The sequence below is a fragment of the Oncorhynchus clarkii genome, chromosome 2, assembly GCF_045791955.1.
Source record: "Oncorhynchus clarkii lewisi isolate Uvic-CL-2024 chromosome 2, UVic_Ocla_1.0, whole genome shotgun sequence".
Taxonomy (NCBI): Eukaryota; Metazoa; Chordata; class Actinopteri; order Salmoniformes; family Salmonidae; genus Oncorhynchus; species Oncorhynchus clarkii.
In genome coordinates, this window is record NC_092148.1 from 32,381,655 (window position 1) to 32,401,910 (window position 20,256).

Here is a 20,256-nt window from a genome sequence, read left to right on the forward strand (position 1 = left end):
TAGTCCCGCCTCCAGTCGTTGATCTAGAAGTGTTGGAGAGACTAGACAAGACCTGCTTTACGAGGTACAACAAACCCATGGCAGGATTAGAAAAATGGGTAAACAGATACGACTTACTTGGGTCCCAGCCCATGTGGCGGTGGAAGGGAACGAGGCAGTTGATGTACTGGCTAAACAAACACTTATTAGTTGGGATGTTGATGTTGTAGTTTCAATGAGCAAAGCAGAGGCAACAAGCCTGATATGGACAGTGGATGGTGCAGAGATGGCAGGAGCAGTGGAATAGAGATACTAAGGGCAGGCATTTATTTAAAGTACAGAGGAAAGTCGGGGAGGGGAGGACGGCAGGAAGGGACAGGAGAGAGAGGAGGCTATTTTTTTTATATATACAATATTAAGGGTGGGACACAGCCGGTTGAATAAGACCTTAAATGTGATAGGAAAGTATTCAACAGGAAAATGTGATTATTGCCAGGAAACAGAGACCGTGGAGCACGTCTTGCTACAGTGTGGGTCAGAGGGAAAGAGAGAGGGAATCAGAGGGAAAGAGAGAGGGAATCAGAGGGAAAGAGAGAGGGAATCAGAGGGAAAGAGAGAGGGAATCAGAGGGAAAGAGAGAGGCTGAGATGTAGTGTGAAGGAAAAGGGATACAGAAGATTAGTTTAAATATTATATTGAGTAGGACGTCATTAGATTTAGTCTAAAAATATTTGGTTATCTATTTAGTTTCTCCCTGACTCTGGCACACATTCCAGTACAGTAGGTGACGGTAATGCACCGTAACGTTGGATGCCAATCGCTGATAAACCACATCGAAGAAGATAATATTTTGCCACCAGATGGCACTATTTTAAAAGCAACCATCTGGTCCGCTCAGTCAATTCAATTCAATTGACTTTATTGACATGGCAAGTTCATTATTACTTACTTACATTGTCAAAGTATACATATCGAAAAATAAAATAAAACTATATATTTATATATAAAATATGGTGGGATCAACAGCAATAATAATAGTAGTAGTGGACATGGGATTACCATTAACAACAACTACAACAGCAATATTCATGAGAACAACAATACATTAAAGCAATGGTAGTAGACCAGTGTCAACATGACTGAGATATATGACATGACGTGGTATGAAAGACAAAACAAAACAAGATGGGAAATATTATCGACATTACTTTGCACTTTTCACTGGCTGTCCCTCAGGTTGTGGCAGGAGGACACATATTTGTCTGCCAAAACTGCACATTTTGGCTTTTCACCCAATAAATTTTAGATTTTTTCTTCATCTTTTATAGCTTCAAATTATTTGTATTGAATTATAATTTGGGGAAAGAAATGTTCTCTTAGGTCTGAGTATTTGTCACAGTGTAATAGGAAATGCAGCTCTGTCTCTACCTGTCCCCTGGAGCAGAGTGAGCACAACCTGTCCTCTCTGGGCAGCCAGGTTTGTCTGTGGCGACCGGTCTCTATAGCCAGACTGTGCTCAGCCCCTTGTCAGTCAAGACAAACACTACCCTCCTCCTTTTCACGTTTCGTCCAATGAGCAGGGATGTTCTCCTTTGCTGTCAAACGTGCACTGACCGCGGAACTGAGCGATTCGGGGGACAGGCTATCAACTTGAGTTTGCTTACCAATAAGGTTATTTGTTGCTTTTATTTTATTTGAACATATTTGTAAACTAGTTTTTTAAATAAAGGTAATCGCACGGTTGCCCTTGCACCACTTAACTACGTTAGAGTTGAGTCGGTAGATAACGAAAAACAGGATAGAGGCCTAACGTTACCGCTTTACAGTCATGTTGTGGTAACTTTAGCAGCAGCTAGCATGACTCTTCATAGTCATACTACAGTAAGTTAGCTCTTATGTGTTAGGTTTGCTACCTAATTGGGTCAAACTTTAGCAATCTTTTTAGTTTGTGCTCCGTTGGGCCCGTTTTTAAGTAGCATTTATCTTGAAAATATGCCATAAAGAGCTAGTGAACTAACGTTAGCTCGCTTCTAAGCTAGCGTGCAATCGGTTGTTCATGACTGTGACGCTAGCTAGCTAACATTAGTATTAGTCAGAAAATCGGTCCCTGCCCTGGGACTCGGCATTGAATGAGCTTGACTCAAAACACTCCACACTAGGGCCAAGTTTAGTAGGTCGAACGATGTAGATATAATTGATCTGACATGATTCCTTATTTTACATGTCAGTGAATATTTTCCCTACTGCCCTACTGAATGTGCCCAGGTTAGCCTACAGTAGCCGACTATTTGAGGGTAACGTTAATTGGCTACCTAAATAGCTACACTGTGAAGTAGTAGCCAAGTGTCCAAAGTCATGATTATCTGACAATGGCATGGAGTGTCCTAGTGCCCAGCCTAGGAAGGTTACTACTATGTAGCTAGCTAGGCTATTTGTAAGTACTGTTGTGTCTCCCTAATAATCTCTCCAAATAGCACAGCATATCAAATACAAATAGGTTAGATCTCAAATAATACATTCTCAGTGCTTTTAGTAGGGCCAATTTCATAGTCATATTAAGCAAGGCCCATTTAATGATGTAAAAGAATAATCTGCGTCTGACTAGCTTTGACCAGAAGGGTGTTTTTCAAAACACTTGCCTACACATCAGTTTACGAGAGTGAAAATTGAATTACTGACTTGGAGTCTTGCCACAAGGGCTATTCATATGATTGTTTGGTTAGACAGAGCTACAGGCATACATTAATAAAGTATTAAAGTTGTCTTGCTATTAAAAAAAAGAAGCTGATCAGCCTCTCAAATGTAAGATATGCAGTATTAACTGTTCATTGAAGGCCAACTATTTTATTCAAGACATTCTGTCTGTTTTTTCCTTTCCTATCTTCCCCCTTTCTCTCACACTCTTGCATTATCTGTCATTACTTCTCTTATCCTCATTTTGTCTTTCTCCTACTCACTTCTGTTTGCCTTCTGTCTTTTTAGCTCCTGCACATACTCTCACTCGGTCTTTCTCTCTCTCTCAGATGGAGGTAGAGCAGCTCCTCTCTCTCTCAGGCCCGGCGTTGGCCCAGGCCATAAGCTCTCTGCTGGAGACACCAGGCCTCTACGTGTTCTCAGACATCCTTGAGCTGCCCAACGTCAGAGAGGTAACACACACACTCACATGTAAGCACACTCACAAACAAGCACACCGTCACAGCCATTATCAAGGCACAGCTCTCACAGGAGGTGGTATAGCTAGAGACCATAACAAGCCCCCTCTATCTGTCCCCCACCACCCACCTTCTCCTCTACCCCAAGCTGGAGACAGGCCCGCACGCACCAGTGTATCAGCTACTCAACCTCTTCGCCTATGGAACCTACTGTGACTATAAAGGTATGACAGTGGCAGGCAACGCTGCTGTGTAAAGAAGTCATCTAATATCCCTGGAGCTGTTTTATTATTAGCAGTATTTCTCTCCCCGCCAATTGACCCTGCAGGCCAGGCTTCTCATCACTGTTGTAGGTTGTCACAGCCCCCTGTAACTTACAGAGTCAACCACAATACTTTATTTTGATCCTATACGAGGAGCCAAGTGACAATTTTTTTGCACGACAGAGGTTGGTCCCCAATAACCTCTCCTTTCTCTAGAAGTATGCACTTGTTCACTTTCCTTTGTGGATTTGGAATTAAATAACTGGTATATGTAAACTCCCTCTAGCATTCCTGGTGAAAAAATGGGGTCCCCAGAAATCTGGTTGGAAAAAATGGGGTCCCTGCTGAAACAGTTGACTACCATTGCTGTAGCCTGCCTACACCAATCCAATGCTTGTACATTTGTGGGAAGTAATGACACTTCAGGAGGAAGGAGAGATTATTGGTACTCAACCAGGGACAGACTTCTCTCAGGCATTTTGTTAGACATTCATATTGGTTGTAATTGGTTGCATTGTCACAAACTGCCAAATGAAATCCTGAATATCCTTTGAAATACCTGAATATGTAAAGGACTTGTCATTCTTTAGCAACACATTTAGTAACAAGACTTAATAAGAGACAAGAAAAAACGGAAGAGAGAAATACAAATATTTTTATGTCAACACATCGTATTCACTTCATAGTGCTTTTTAGAATTGCAAAATGGAGCACTGAGGAAAAACTGTCAATACTCAAGTTTTTTTTAAAGCAACCACATACGCAGGCAACACACACTCAAATGATTTTTCATTGTATTCCCTTGTGGAATTTAAAAGGCAGCAGCAGTTTCTGCCTGGACAGAGCCTGTACCCCTGTGTTTGTAATGATGTGTCCTTGTTATGAAAGGTCCCTGTCATGATGTGTCCCTTTCTGTTGCTCTCCCGCTGTCTGTTTCTTTTCCTTGTCTGTTTGTGGTATGTTATTCTTTCAGAGAGGGCAGCCTCTCTCCCAGAGTTGACCCCAGCTCAGAGGAATAAACTCCGTCACCTCTCCATCATCAGTCTGGCATCCAATCTCAAGGTAGAGTACAACCCATTCATCTGGTTTTAAATTCCTTACTCTGCTAGCTTTAGTACGCTCAATGTGGGTCACTCACATTATAATTATGGAAATAGTTGACAATGATATGTAATATAATGATAGCCATCATCCGTTTGCCATTTAATCTGAAGGTAACGCTCTCTGGACTTATCTTGTCTAGTTTTTCTGTTTATTTTGTTATTAAAGAATTGCAGGTCAAATAATAATTCTGTGCAGTTTTTCCATGGACTCCAATAGCCTACCTACAATTGTAGTCCTAACAATACTCAGAAAGCTTCAGTACCAAAAATAGCAAGTAATTCACTCAACTTTGATTTTAATGATGTGGTTATGAGACAACTTGCTTTGTAACTTTGACACATTAACAAGATAAATTACTCTGTGTTGTGAAGGACTTTATTAAGAGCCTGTCTGTGATGTGATCTAACTTTATTTATATCACATAGATGAGAATGATAGCAGCTGAGAATTAAATCATTATGAGATACTGTGTTAAGTATCCTGTCCTTTCTTCTTTGAGCTCTCTGTCTCTTTATGTATTTGTTGCTCTCTGCTGTCTATTCATCTAACTCTAAGATTGGCTCTCTCACCACCTCATTTCAACCCTATCCCCATTTCATATTTTTTCGCCCTCCCCCGTCTCTCTTTCTACCTTGCTTTATGCCCATCTCTCATTCTCTCCACTCTCCCTAATAAATAATTTATTGATTCATTTCTCTCTTTCTCTATTACTCTCCCTTCTCCCTCCCCCATTTCTCGTCTCGTCTTTCTCTTTCCGTCTTATTTTTTTATATTGTCATAGTATAAGTATGCCACATTGAATGTCTGTATGGGCACACCTTAACGCAAAGATTCACCCATTAAAATGTTATATCGTTATATCTCTGAGCGATGTTCTATCGGTTCCCGGGGTCATTTCATGTTTTCATGTGTATCTGAGTTATTTGGCCGGCTCTATTTCTGTGCTTTAACGGTGAATCGCTCAGATACACATGACAACATGAAGTGACCCCGGGAATCGATAGAACATTGCTCAGAGATGCACAAAAGCATTCCAAATGGGTGAATCTATCCTTTAATTGCCCAATAAAGACCTAAAGCCCCCATGCAGTCTTTGTCATTTTATTTTTAAATCATCATTGTATGTCTAATAAATCACTGTTTATTAAAAGAAAATAACTACAAAATATATTTGTAAGAAAATATGTCCCCGAGCCTCCTTTGGCCCTTGAAATGCTCAGTTTGATCGTGTGGGCGTTAGGAAACAAATTTGAAGATATTTACATACACCGCCCTGATTGGCTGATAGGATGGCCTAGAGCCCACACACTTACCCTTAACAGTCATTGGTCTATTTAATCATATCACATTGTGGCATTATAATGTGGGCCAAATGATCCATCCCACCTGAACAGGCTGAAATTCCAAGCATTTTTTTCAAACAGCTTTTACACAAAGTGCATTATCATAATTTTCACAATTTCTGAATTTCTGACCGAATAGTATGGAAATATATAAATAAATAAAAGTTATATCCAATTTTTTCTTGCACTGCCCCTTTAAAACTCCAAACTCCCCTCCTCTCTCTGGTAGCTATTTTGATGTAATGGTTTTGTAAATTTATATTGACCCGCCCTCCCTTCCTCTACCCCTCTCTTTTACCTTTCCATTCCTCACTCGTACATCATCTCTTCTCTCTCCTCACTGAAGTAATAAAGAGCATCTCAAATTCAACATCTTTCTCTCTCTGTGCCAGGTAACTTCTATTGACCCAACATAGTAGAATTTGACGTTCTTTCTTGCCCTCTGTCCCCACCACCCTCACTCAACTCCCTCCTCACTGACATCATAAAGAGCATCTCAAATTCAACATCTTTCTCTCTCTCTCCCTGTGCCTGTTCACTTATATTGACCCAACATAATAGAATTTGACATTCTCTGTCTCCCTCTTCCCCCAGTGCCTGCCCTACTCTCTGCTCCTGCAGCAGCTGGAGCTGAAGAACGTGCGGGAGCTGGAGGACCTGCTGATTGAGGCGGTCTACTGTGACATCATTCAGGGCAAGCTGGACCAGAGGAACCAGCAGGTGGAGGTGGACTGCAGCGTGGGCCGAGACCTGGGGCCCAACGAGCTGCCCAACATAGCAAACACACTGCAGGAGTGGTTAGTTAGTGATATGTGTGTGCGAAAGAGCCGTGCATGTGCCAGGGTTTTGAGTCAATTCCATTTCAATTCAGGAAGTAAACTGACCCCCCCCCCAAAAAAAAATTGAATTGGAAGTGCAATTTCAGTTTACCTCATGAATAGACTCCAACCCAGGTGTGTGTGTGTGTATAGGACAAGGTTAAACTTTATTTATAGAACACATTTCTTACAGTGGATGCATAATAATGACCAATACGATTTCTAAATGAGACAAATTAAAATAGTAAAACAATAAAATAAAAACAGTGGACATGATAGATACAATAAATTATGTATAGAATGGGATAAAAATAGATAGTATGATCAGTCATATCAGTGTCTAAATAATTATCTCTCTCTCTCTCAGGTGTTCAGGATGTGAGGCGGTCCTGTGTGGGATCGAGGAGCAGGTAACCAGAGCCAACCAATACAGAGAGAGCCAGCTGAAGGTCAAAGTTCAGGTGGAGACAGAGGTTAGTACCAGTAGCCACTTTTCTCTGGGTACCGTCAAAGATCATCTATTATATTGACAAGATAGTCAAGTGACAGCTCTAACAATGGAAATACATCTCCTCAAAGATGGAAGGCAGGCTGGAGGCGGCGAGATCTGGTGGGTCTATTCTAGCTAATGAGGCACAACTCCGATATAAAGTTGTTTTGCCACTTGCTGAAATGGCACCTGCATCCACTTATATCATTGCATTTGTAAACAACTTAACCATTACAATAGCACATTAGCAATTAAATGTTTTGTTGACCAAATTTGACACCCATTAATCTCAATGCAAAAATTCCTCACTTCGTTGTCTTATTTTCGTGGACAGGTTTTGGCTGGAGTAAACCCTCTCGCTTCTCTTCTTCTTCTCTGGTAGAGGTGAAGCCATAAGCAAAACGTATACTCATTACTCAATGACCTAATTCAGTGTCCAATTTAGAGCTCTGTCCAGTGTCTTTATTTAGGCTGTAGGCCAGAGGTGGCTTTTCTGTCCTCTGAGTCAGTCTTTTTCAGCTTGAGGTAGAAGTTACTCTCCAACCTCTTCTTATTAGAAATAATAACAACACCTTAAGCTTTTCACACTACTGAGCCAAACCAGTGCCAAGCCAAGCTGTATTGGGCTGGCCTGGTTACGCATCCACCATAGCTGCTGGAAAGGACCTTGTGAGAAGAAAATATCCAAGACAGCCCAGTACATTCCGAGTCGGCCTTAGTTTGAATCAGGCACTTCTGTTCTGTCCTAAACTCCATTAGTTTACCTTTCCTTCACTCTCTCTCAGGTGTCAAACCTCCAGAAAACGCTAAAGGCCAGCTCCGCCTCCCCGTCGTCCGGCCCCGCCGCCGCTGGAGCCGCATCCAATCAGGATGCAGACCAGCCGGCCGAGCCACGAGACCCCGCCTCCTCTCAGGAACCACGGCAACCGGGCAAGAAGAGTTCAAAGGTCAAAGGGTAAGTAAGGTGATGTTCCTTAGGTCAATCCCATATTTTCATTGTTTGTGTGTCCATTCTTTTGGGATAGGTGTTACCATTTGATGTTGGTGGGCTATCCTCAGGGTCATGTTCTTTAGGGCAAGCAAGAGAAACCATTTTTTAAACATTTCGCATCAAACAAAAAAATATTAGTCCAGGTAATACCTGTTTCAGTCCTAGGTGTCTTATGAACATGACCTCGTCCTTCCAGGGTCACGGCAGAGGTGTGGTTCAAGCCAAGGCAAGAATAAACATTTGTGTGTATTTTCAAAAACATTCCAATCACTTCAGACGAATTCAAACGGCACGGAATCGATTATGCAACCACTGGATTTCATGTCATTTCACAGCATCTTCAACTCAAACACAGTAATATTTTGGTTGTTTGTACAACAAACATCCATTTAAACGCCAGCTGCCAGTGGAAGTGGGAACAGTGACTGTGTGTGTGTCTGCATAGCGTATCTTCATTAGCCTGAGAGGCTGTGCTTTGTAGTGGTACTCACAGTGGTACCAGTGGCCCTCTCTCTTCTGGGCCAATTACAACACTAATTCCTTATCTGTCCTGGATTATTTTTTTATGTCACTGAAGTGAATAAAAAAATATAGAAATAAAAAAGCTTCAGGTGTTAAAAGGAAATGTTTATTTTTTATTACATGAGTTTTTCTGTTCCAGTTAAACGAGTGATTATAATTCATTTACTAGGGGACATTTTGACAATGAAAGAAAAATGTAGAGATGATTTAAGATTCTTGGTGGCATTGGACTTCACTGAAAACAGTTTAACTGGAGATTTGGATTGCCTCACATGAAAAGCATTCACAGTATCTACTGTAAACCACCTTCTCGTGGTAGGAGTAGTACAGTAATAGTAATTTGTTTGCCAACATTGTAATTGAAACATCCCTGCAATAATATGTGGCGTAATGAGTTGAACCAAAGGCCATCATAAACAAACCTTGTTCATAACGGTGTTGTGTTACAACTATCATACAACTTGAACTAAAACAGCCAGGAATGTATTTGCTTGATTTGAGAAATTGGCATATAATACAAAGCAGGTTCAATGAGTTAGCCAGTCCGTCTCCCCCATAATATTTAGGCAAGTTAGCTGGCTAACTGATTTATCCATCGCCCTATACTACGAATCTGGTTTGAGAAATTAGCGAGGTAACTTTGGTCAACTCTGGGTTCAACTTGGGATAACCGGTGACATGAATGTGGCTATATTTCTATAGCAAAGAATCCTTCAGAACTAACCTGCTCTGGGACAGACTAGGGCTAACTCGTTTTATTTGAATAAAGTGTCTGAGCCGCGACTTAAGGATCAATGAAATCAGATTGCCTCCCCCCGTAAATATTGCGTCGTCATCCTCTTCATTTGAGGAAGACGACTCATTTAAATATTTTATTAATCAAATGTTTTTTTTGTGTACATATTTTTTTTAAATGTTAAAATACCTAGCACATTACACATTTAGTAATGACAGAATGCATTTGAAACATCACGCACAGTAAAACATTTGTACGACTTAATCAAAATATGTTATCGATAGCACACCAAAGACGGCATTCCGATACGTGATAAAAGAAAAACGGCACTTCTAACAGCCCATTTCCCACCATAGTCTGCTGAATTAGCAAGATAACTTTTCTTTCATTCTGATTTCGGGCACAAATGAAAATGTGACACCGACTGGCCCATGGATTTACGTGTTAGCATTGTCTTTGTAAAGAGTTCGCCGTTCGAAATGAACACGCAGTTACAAGCTCAGCTCGAGCAAGCGGCGGGTGCACGATCAATATCCACCTTGCACCTTCGTAAAATGAATAAAGGCCTGAGCTGGAATGTGAAGCTGAGTAGATCTAGCTTGTCTCTTGTACAGGATGCGAACAGGTGACTGACGTTTCGACGTCAAGCTGACATCTTCCTCATACCCCTCTTCTGTTTAGTGAAGACAGGAGTGTATTGGAGATCGGCCTTTAAAAGCCGTTTGAAGTGGGGACTGTGAACATGCGCTACCTGTTATATAATATGCTGGTCTGCTCCTACCTGTAGATTTTATTCAGACTGCATGAAATGAGAGGGGATACAGAGACGGGGAGATGGAGGGTGGGGTCGGGATTCATACACCAACCCAATGTGGGTATGTGTGCTGCATGCGGTGGTCTTACACGCTAGACCAGCCGCAGTCATTCATATATTTGTTAAAAAAAAAATAGTTTTGTGATTTAGGGGACATGCAGGGATCAATCATCTAGCGTATTGTTTCTCGGTCCTGGGGACCCCCAAGATGTGAATATTCAGTTTTTTTGCCCTAGCACTATTACAGCGGATTCAAATAATCAAAGCTTACTGATGAGTTTGGGAAACGCTGATCTAGCGCGAGTTGCAGCGTGTGAAATGACCTCGGAGCAGAGCGACAATCTGCCTTCAGGAGAAATTCCACTTTGATACCCGCCTACGTCTATTGGAGAGCGGCGTTTATCTGCTGCAACGTGAAGAAGAAACGGCTGCTTGTTGGAGACCTCATTTTAGGGTAATGTAATAACTGTTGTCTGTTTTTGTTTGGTCTCAGGCTCCGTGGAAGTGGGAAGATCTGGTCCAAGTCCAACTGAAGGCAGAGATGCAGAGAGACCCGGGAAACACCCCCACTGATCCACTGTCAGATGGATGGACAGACACATAGACCCACACAGACTCATAGACCGATAATGTGACCAATGCACAGACAACACTAAGATTTACACACACATCCATGCACGCGCATACACACACACACTGTATGTGTGTGTATGTCTGTATATATGTATATACAGACACTGAGTCAGACAGACACACTTGCAGTGTCTGACACCCATTCTGATAGGTGTGTACACACAACCAGACAGACGGACTATCTGCACTGTGTATATACACAGACCCAAACCCATTCTAACATGTACACAGAGACAGACAGAGAGAGACAGACTGAGTATAATCTTTTCTGGGCAGAGCTTCGCTGCTGGCTGTATTATCAAGAGAAGCAGAGCCACAAGCAGTGAAACTGAATGTGCGTATTTGATGTGTGTACTCTGTGTTACACTTTTTGTTTGTTTGTATTTTTTTCTGCTGAGGATTGAGTCGAGACGTATAAAATCAGGATATTAATTGTTGGTAATAAATTGAACCCCCTCTATTCATTTAGTCTCTGTTTTTTTGGGCATACTTCAAAGTGCAATTGGAGGTTGCATCACTAGCTAAATGTTAACTCACAGAAGGGGGATATCTGTGTTAGGTCAGACCCTTAATTAGGTTATCCCCAAAGAGACTAATATATTAGAGCGCTGGAACTACCCTTGTGATCAGTCGGCTTGGTTACACACACTCTCTCAGCCTCATTTTCTCTGCCACATACACACATCAGACAGACACACACACATAGGGCATTCATATTTGATATCGGTATATTTTGCCCAAAGCTTCTATTTCACCGTCAAAATTGCCTGTCGGAATTGTCTGCCCTCCCTCCCCCCAATCACACGCTCCAAATTTCATTTTTCACGTTCAATCCTGTTCGGGTCTCTTTTTCGCTCGCTCGCTTTCTTTCTCTCTCCTCAGCCTCCCTCTGTTTTCTCTAAAAACCCTCTCTCCCTATCCTGCATGACGTTAATGGTAGCTATTAACTCCCATGGAACCCACAGAGAGAGAGAGAAAAGGGGGATGGAGAGACAGGGAAATTATCCTATTCCGTTTTAACCCCATTTCCACTTCCCAACTTTTTTTCTCCCCCTTTCCGTCCCTCTCTATAAATAGCCGTGTTAATTTCAGTCAGTGTGATTGAGCTTCACTGTTTCACAGTTTGCTCGGTTCCTACCAGATGGGAGCTGTGAGTTCTAGCAGCTGTACACCTAGGTGGCGAAGTGGTCTAAGGCACTGCATCTCATTGCAAGAGGCGTCACTGCAGTCCCTGGTTCGAATCCTGCATCACATCCGGACGTGATTGGGAGTCCCATAGGGTGGCGCACAATTGGCCCAGCATCGGCCATCGTAAATAAGAATTTGTTCTTAACTGACTTGCCTAGTTAAATAAAGGTTACGAAAAAAAAAGTGTGTTTATGTGGCTGTGAGAGGGATACTTTGTGCGTAAAACTTCAGATGTGACTTTGCATGTGTATACCTAACTGTGTGTCCTTCCTTAAACACACAGACTACGGAGCTCTACAGCGTCTGCTGGTTGGACTCATAATCAGCCAGTAGTTAACTTTGGAGTGGACTTCAGCCAATCAATTACTTTGATTGATCATTAAAATGCCCAGAGGAAATGAAAAAGCAACAGCAGACACTGTCCTCTGTCTCTCTCACACCGCAGCTTCTAATACTTCCAGTAAATGTAGGATTTTCTATGGGTATGTCTCGACAGTGTAAAGTGGCTTGCTCTCCTGTATCTTATTACAGATTCGAAAGCACATTAGTTTAGGATGATGTAGTGTAGACCTGACAAGCATCACCTGACCTAGGATAAAATAGAGAAGAAGAGAGATTGTCATGATCAGGAAGTATAACTGCACCAGTGCCATATATTTATATTTTAATACATGGCTCTGATCTGCACTAGAAGCCAAATGGAACTCGCAGTTAATGGATTTGAATGACACAATTAGAACACATGGCTCCCATGTGTATTTCCTGGTCTCTTTTATGACAATCTCTCTTCTCCTTCTCATCATAAAGTTTAGTACAGATGCTAGGTTGGAGATAATGGTTAAGACATAATAATTGTAATATCCCATATGTCTTTGCATAAATGAGGTAGGATTCTAAACGAAGGGATTGGGGATGTTAGTTAGCAACAGCACCTGTCCCATGAATCTGTTGCTTTTTCATAAGTCTCCTCATGGAATTATTAGGTTGTCGTAACCTGGGTATCTTCAACCTAGGACGGATGAAGGAAAGGAGGCAACTCAGGCCAGTTGAGATACATCCATTGTTCTCCTGTAAGGCTGGCCCTCGCACATTGTCAATTCTATCTTGACCCAAAGCCACTGGCCAGTAAAGTCCAGTCGGATACCATGGTAAAACACCAGTGTTGAGTTTTTATTGTTTTTCCATCATACAGTGGAACCACACGTCTACAGGTATGCTACTGAGAACCAAGGAACACTAGACTGCAGAACGACACGAGTCACGTATGATGTCACAACACTATGTGTACTAGTGTAGTGGAAGTCCAGAGGGTCATTTCTCAAAGCTGGTGGAAGAGTTGGACAGGTAAATTACCCTAACATCCTACAGTAAACACTAGTGTAAGCTTTGAAGTCAGTGAAGAATTTTGATAGAAACAACAGATGATGGTAATATGACTCATTAATTCTGGACTGAATCATTTATACCCATTATGTTAACCTGCAACCACCATTGATTGTACCACATGTATCGTTTGATTGTACTGATTGCAATATATGCAAACATGTATTGCACATTGTTTACACCACTATTTTCATATACAACAAGGATAACTTTCCGCAAGTTCCCTGGTTTTCCAGAAATCCCGGTAGGGAAATTCCTGTATTTCCTTCCCTCCTAATTCCAGGAATCTTCCAACCGGGATTGGCTGGAAAACCTGGGAGTTTTGGGAAAAGTACAGAATTTCACAACCCTATATAGAGCAGTACTATATAAAACACTGCTCATCCCCATGCTCCAGAGACAAAATAACACGCTCACAAAGGCACAACAAAGAGAACCGGCAAAGAAGCGAGAAAATTAAAGGAACAAATGAAGAGAATAATTTATGGAATAAAAAACACCCAGAAAACACATTGCGAATGTGGAAGCTGCAGTGGGCCTATTTGCATTCCAAGCTTCCAAGCGGGAGTAAACAGCGATTTTTGGACCGTGTCATGTTAAGAACATTGGCTGCTGGCGAAAACATTGCCAACCAGCTTTGTGAAATACCCCCTTCAGTCCTAGGCAACAGGGATTGTTTTAACCCTTCACCAGCTAGCTGAAAACCTATATTTCAGTTTCAGATAACACACATATTTCACGTTCAACTAAGTTTCAACAACCAAGTCCACTATTTCATCATAGTTCAAGGTTCAGCTACACAAGATAGCTGTATGAATATTCCAAAATATTCCCCATATAGCTATGCGGTTTTGGCACCGGCGGGACTGAAACGTTCTATTGATATCTAACACTGTTTGCTTGTGAATTAGTCAAAGCGGATAAAGCAGAGGGAGCTGTACGTGTGTTGCTGCTACAGCCCGGGGCAGTACAGACAACGGAATATAAAACAGAGCGGAAGGCTCAGTCGGTCGACAGTGACAGAGAGCCATAGGAAAGTGGAGAACAGAGGCGTGGGAGGATGGCAGCAGGAAGGAAGGGATGAGATCGGGCTTTTCTCCGTCAGGAAGAAGGGATGGAGGGAAAAAGAGGTTTTGCCATGGCTGGATACCTGGTTTCCTGAAGTTCATTTTCACAGTCAAAGATAAATAGAAGAACGCGGTGGGCCACGGCGGGCACACCCTCCGGCGGTGTTGACGTTCTCCGTCGCATCCCGTAGAAAAGCCTCAGAGGTTCACCACGGGGATCCTGACGGAGAAAGAGAGAGAGAGAGAGAGAGAGAGGGGGCAGAGGAAAATGGTTAAGGGACAGGAGAAGGGTAGAACTGGAAAAAGGGTTAAGGGACAGGAGAAGGAGAAGGGTAGAACTGGAAAAAGGGTTAAGGGACAGGAGAATGGTAGAACTGGAAAAAGGGTTAAGGGACAGGAGAAGGGTAGAACTGGAAAAAGGGTTAAGGGACAGGAGAATGGTAGAACTGGAAAAAGGGTTAAGGGACAGGAGAAGGGTAGAACTGGAAAAAGGGTTAAGGGACAGGAGAAGGGTAGAACTGGAAAAAGGGTTAAGGGATAGGAGAAGGGTAGAACTGTATAAAGGGTTAAGAGATAGGAGAAGGGTAGAACTGTATAAAGGGTTAAGGGACAAGGGGGTAGAACTGGAAAAGGGAGGAGGGGAAAAGAGCACTTCTAGAATTAGAACATAATACGTTATTAGTATTATATAACACTAGAGTAGGGAGAATTTGGAGTAGGTGAAAGAAAACTAGAGTAGGGGAAAGAAAGAGAGAAAAGTAGGACTGGAGCGGGAATGGGGGGTAGAAAGGACAAGAAGGAGAGGAGAAACGAGGAGAACTGGAGTAGAGTCCAATTATCCTGATTGAAATTAACTTTAAATCCCCGGCTATAAAAACATCATTTCATGGGTTGTGCGCTCACTGCTTCCAGAGCTGTGTGACTCATAGGAGAGGAAGTTCTTAAACACACACACATCTCACATCCATAACACTTCAGGCCTGTGTACTCCACAGAGACTAACACTGACGCCTAATTATGCACATATACCATTATGATGCTCATACACCACACGGGGAGAGGGAGCAAGCACTCCTTGACACATCATCCACTCACTGACAAACACACACACACATGCATCCACACATATATCCATGCAGACATTCGCAGACAAATTGATTCAGACACAAAAGCGCGCACACACACACACACACAAATCAATGTACTAACAACTCCACACAAATACACACAAACACTCTCCCTCTCTCTCCAGTGAGCTGGTGAGGCGACTCATTACCTCTCCCTGTCGGTAAAGGAGGGGGTGCCGTGCAGCGTCTGCCGGCTGTCCTCCAGAGCCAGGGAACGCGGGAGGGCGAGAGAGAGAGGGGGGGCCACGCCACGGGAAAGCGGGGGCGGGTGCTGGGAACAGCTGCGGTCGTAACTGGCAGAGAGAGAGAGAGACGGAGTAAAAGAGAGAGACGGAGAGCGAGACTGAGTGAGAGGAAAAGAGGGAATGACATGGGCATTTAACAGCGGCGAACACATTACAACGCCTCTGAGAGAGAGTTAATGCACTCATTTGACTCATTAAAGCGCTGTCAGACGAGAGGGAGAAGAGGAGAGAGGTTGCAAGAAAGGGAGGGAGGGAGAGAAAGAGTGTGGTGGTCGAGGTTGAAATAGCGGGTAGAGAGAGAGAAAGAAAGAGGGTAAAGAGGTGAAGGAAACAGAGGGTGTGAGAGAGGTAAATAAAAAGAGAAAGGGGGGATACCTAGTCAGTTGTACAACTGAATGCCTTCAACTGAATTGTGTCGTCCGCATTTAACCCAACCCCTCTGAATCTTAGAGGTGCGGGGGGGGCTGTCATAATCGACATCCACGTCTTCGGTGCCCGGGGAACAGTGGGTTAACTGCCTTGCTCAGGGGCAGAACGACAGACTTTGACCTTGTCAGCTCGGGGATTCGATCCAGCAACCTTTTGGGTTACTGGCCCATTGCTCTAACCACTAGGCTATCTTCCCGAAACGGGGATCGGGGGGGGGGGAAATGAAAAGGAAGAAAGGGGGAGTGATGAAACGAGAGCGTGAGAAGAGGGGATACAGGGCTGATGTGGGGAAACATTATTCCAATCACGTGTATGAGTTATGATGTTGTTGGCACAGTGAGAGTCACAGGTACACCATACACACAGCTCTTTGGAGCACTCACACACACAACAAAGACTTTTTCACAGCCACACACTGTAGATCAGACATGCAGTTCCAGTCATGCAAACTATTCACATATGCATGTGTGTGTGTACTCACGCGCACACACACACACACACGCACACACACACACACACAGTGAAACGTTCTCCAACATCGATTGCTTTTCCATTATCACAATCAACAGAATTCTATTCAATTCTATACGGTCTTGTCTCTATTCAATCCCCTACTGTAATCCGTCAAACACCTATTCCATTCCCACTGTAACCTTCCCTCCATTCCTCACCACAATTTACCCAATATGTATATTTACAGTCATACTGAAACTGCAACAAAAGCCCACACTTACACAAGACACAGAGAGAGAGAGAGAGATACTCTTGCTCCAATTAAGCACTGCAACAACACTTGTTTCCAGCACAATCACTTTCAACCAGCCTACAGTGGAGACAGAGAGAGAGAGAGATAGCGGGAGAGAGAAAGAAAAAAAAAGAGAGAGAGGGAGAGGGAGGGAGGGAGCGACAGAGAGAGATGGGGCTTATCGTGTATCGGCACACAGTGAGCAGAGGGATTATCTGAGGATCTGGAGCTGGCCCGGGCAGTGCTGGGAGTAATAGGAGACTGGGGAAGAAGATAAGAATACTGTGTGACGATCAAGGATCAACCAGAACCCAGTATTACTGAAAGGTGATGAAGCTAAATTAAAGTAAAGGATGAAGAATGGGGATGAGAAAGAGAGAGGGGTGGGGGGGGGGGGGGGGGTTGAAAAGAGAGAGTAGAGACAGGAAGGAGAGAGAGAAATTAAGAGTGACAGAAGGTAAGAAAAATAAAGCAGGGGAAAGAGACAAAAAGAGGGCAAGACCGAGAAAGAGATGGAGAGACAAATGGGAGAATAGGAGGAGTGAAAGAGTGAGAGAGCAGGTGGGAAGAAGAGACCTCCATTGTCAAACAACAGAAGCGAACAGCACGAGCCCTCCTCCACATTCCAGAGGTCAGAGTTTTCATTTCACGTTAGAGTATGCACAACGCACACCCAACTGATTTTGTAGGTGAATGGTACATCAAAGATGATATGAAAACAAAAGAGAACACAGCGTCAACCCGAAGTGGTTGAAATTGCACCACCTTCAACCTCTGAAAGCCTTTAAACATCGGGAAGGTATTTTCATCCGCTATCTACAGTAGATCCGAGTTTTACCATTCCCATGTTCAAACAAATAACACTGTTGAAGGTCCCTGATGTACATAACAACTATGTTTCAGAGAAGGGGTAGAAAGAAAAAGAGAGGGGGGGGGATTCTTACCAGAGTTTGGCTGTTATGATGACAGCAGTCAGGATGAGCAGAGAGGAGATGGTCACTGTGACGTAAAACTGAGGGTCCACTGGAGAACACGCATGCACACACACACACACACACACACACACAGAGGAGTTACCGTTCACATGGTTGGAAATCAGCACAATAGAAGCACAATAGAAGAAAACCAGTGTCATGTGCATTAGAGCATGCAACGGAAAACGCTTTGAAATGTTTTGCAACCAAAAACAAAAATGTGTGTTTCTTATTGGACAAGTCCAGGTAGACCATCCCTGTTTCAGTCATTTCTCTTCCGTTTGGTGCCTTATGAATATAACCCAGGTCAACTGCAATGATGTAAGAAAAAAACACAACTCTGCTTTTCGAGAATTCCCATACTGTCAGTAAAGAAACTCAAAGGAGAATGAGCCGATGAAGTCATCCATTACATTGCTTGGTGTGTGATGTCACCCATTTCCTTTTGGTGTGTTTTTGTGAGTTCAGAAAACTCTATTAAGCATTCTCCACCACCAAGACACAGCCATCCATCCACACAAAGCCAGCCCAGTGGGAATTGAAGTTACTCCCTGATGCCCTCAGAGTTCTTCTGATGTCTTTGTTCCAAAACACTCTATTCTCATGCCCACCAACACAAATCCTTTCTTTCTTTAATCTTTACTGATTTCTATGGTGCCCACCTTCCTCAGGCTCTCTCTCCTCCGCCTCACTTCCTCCATCCTCCACTCCCTCTGCGTCCGGGGCCTCCAGCAGATCCAGGGGCTCCTGGGGCAAAACGCTGCCCGGTGCACTCTGATGATGCAGCCAGGCCTCAGCGGTTGTCGTGGGGACTTCGTGGCCATGGTGGTACAGGTCCGCTTCCTGGCTGGACAGGAAGTGATGCGTCTCGTCCTCCAGGGCTAGTGTGGGGCCCCAGTCCACGGACCAAATAGGGGTGGGTGTGACCTGTCCTGTGATGGACAGCTGGGCTGAGAAGGCCTCCACCTGCCCCTCGCCCTCGTCGTCACGGTTACAGGTTGAGGGTCGCGTCACCGCGGCAACCAGGAGAAAGAAAAGGCAGCGGTGGGCGGTCAGTCGTTTGACAGGAGAGATGGAGCTGAGAGAGAAAGAGAGAGAGAGAAGAAAGGAAGGAAGGAGAAAAGAAGAGAAAGACGGAGGGAGAAATAAAGAGAAACAGAAAGAGGTGGGAGAGAGAAAAAAGGGAGGCAGAAAGAGAAATAGAGCACGATTAACACTACAAATGCATTGTCCACTGTCTAACTGGACTCCTCATGCAACATGCATACAACCAGAGGGTCTGACTCTGTGTCCGTCTAAACATCCGCTCACTCTCTCCATCTTACCATCTCTCCATCGCTTCGTTCTGTTCACTGAGCCCCAACTCCTCCGATCATCTCTCTCTCTGGGAGGAAAGAAGAAAAAGAAAAGAGAGAGAAAGAGAGAGAGAGAGAGGGAGGGTTCACTTCTCTTCTGACACTGATATTGAAAATGTAAACAGACACTCATAGACGGCAGTACAGGAATATACACACACCCCTCTCTCTCGCTCTCTCTCTCTCCTGGGCAGTGGCACTCCTGGCTGTCCAAAATGAGCGCTTAATTTTGCCACATGCTTATACAGTTCGCACATCAGACATGCAAGCACACGGCTGTGCACAAAACATTCATCATACGCATTCATGGGGCCAATATCCCATAAGGTGGTACTTTTAGCTCCAGAAAGATTGACTTCATATCTACTACCGCTGTCACTCAGTCAACCAGACAGGAACACACACTCTCTCTCTCTCACACACCCACCAGCAGACAACTCACTGTCACACAAGCACGCACACAACATTCACTCAGACAGATATCAGTTAACATGCCTACCTCTGGCTGAAGAGAGAGGGAATGAGGGAGACGGTGAGAAAGGGGGAGATATAGAGAGCGAGTAGGAAAAGGCATTGGTTGCCTTAGCGACAGAGACATGTAGAGTCAGAGAGAGAGAGAGAGAGAGCGAGGAGGAGGACGGAGGGAGACTGTAGGAAAGATTGAAATGCTAATTATGCTTTTAACTCGCTCAATTAAAAGGACAGCAAAAAAAATGAAATGTACTTGAGGACGGAAATAATGAAGATACAGAAGATGGCGTTAATGTTCTCATTTTGGGGGCAGAGGGAAAAAGTATTCTGTTATGTTCAGAAAACACTGATACAAGCCAGAGAGTGGCGAGACAGAGAGGTGGAGGAAAATCAATATACATTAATTTACACAAGGACAGGTTGAGTG

General features: G+C 43.5%; 2 protein-coding genes across 3 annotated transcripts; one reads left to right on the plus strand and one right to left on the minus strand.

Annotated features, from left to right (window-relative positions):
• The first annotated feature begins 1,551 nt into the window (after positions 1-1,551).
• LOC139366881 (COP9 signalosome complex subunit 7a-like) lies at positions 1,552-11,305 on the plus strand. Its single transcript, XM_071104590.1, has 8 exons — positions 1,552-1,650; positions 3,003-3,125; positions 3,280-3,355; positions 4,368-4,456; positions 6,436-6,638; positions 7,027-7,132; positions 7,935-8,104; positions 10,706-11,305. Exons 1-8 carry the CDS (start codon positions 1,552-1,554, stop codon positions 10,743-10,745), a joined length of 906 nt encoding a protein of 301 aa, XP_070960691.1. The 3' UTR covers positions 10,746-11,305.
• A 3,157-nt stretch (positions 11,306-14,462) lies between these two features.
• On the minus strand, positions 14,463-19,942 carry LOC139366882 (uncharacterized). 2 transcript variants are annotated; one of them, XM_071104617.1, is made up of 6 exons: positions 19,858-19,942; positions 19,329-19,387; positions 18,666-19,081; positions 17,974-18,052; positions 15,760-15,903; positions 14,463-14,703 (listed from the first exon to the last, which is right to left on the minus strand). In XM_071104617.1, the coding sequence occupies exons 2-6, from the start codon at positions 19,337-19,339 to the stop codon at positions 14,682-14,684; spliced, it is 672 nt and encodes a 223-aa protein (XP_070960718.1). In that variant the 5' UTR covers positions 19,340-19,387; positions 19,858-19,942; the 3' UTR covers positions 14,463-14,681. The 2 variants fall into 2 exon arrangements, with proteins under 2 accessions (XP_070960718.1, XP_070960707.1); XM_071104606.1 differs by lacking the exon at positions 19,858-19,942 and having other exon boundaries at positions 19,329-19,447.
• Positions 19,943-20,256: the final 314 nt, after the last annotated feature.

Bases quoted from the DNA above. Each gene is read 5' to 3' on its own strand.
- LOC139366881 (XM_071104590.1), top strand. From the start codon at position 1,552: ATGAGCAGGGATGTTCTCCTTTGCTGTCAAACGTGCACTGACCGCGGA. The intron at 7,133-7,934 runs GTTAGTACCAGT...ACTCTCTCTCAG, and splicing joins AAGTTCAGGTGGAGACAGAG to GTGTCAAACCTCCAGAAAAC. The intron at 8,105-10,705 runs GTAAGTAAGGTG...GTTTGGTCTCAG, and splicing joins AAGAGTTCAAAGGTCAAAGG to GCTCCGTGGAAGTGGGAAGA.
- LOC139366882 (XM_071104617.1), bottom strand. The intron at 18,053-18,665 runs GTGGGCACCATA...CGTGTTCTCCAG, and splicing joins GGAGAGAGAGCCTGAGGAAG to TGGACCCTCAGTTTTACGTC. The intron at 14,704-15,759 runs GTAATGAGTCGC...TTTCTCCGTCAG, and splicing joins TCCTTTACCGACAGGGAGAG to GATCCCCGTGGTGAACCTCT.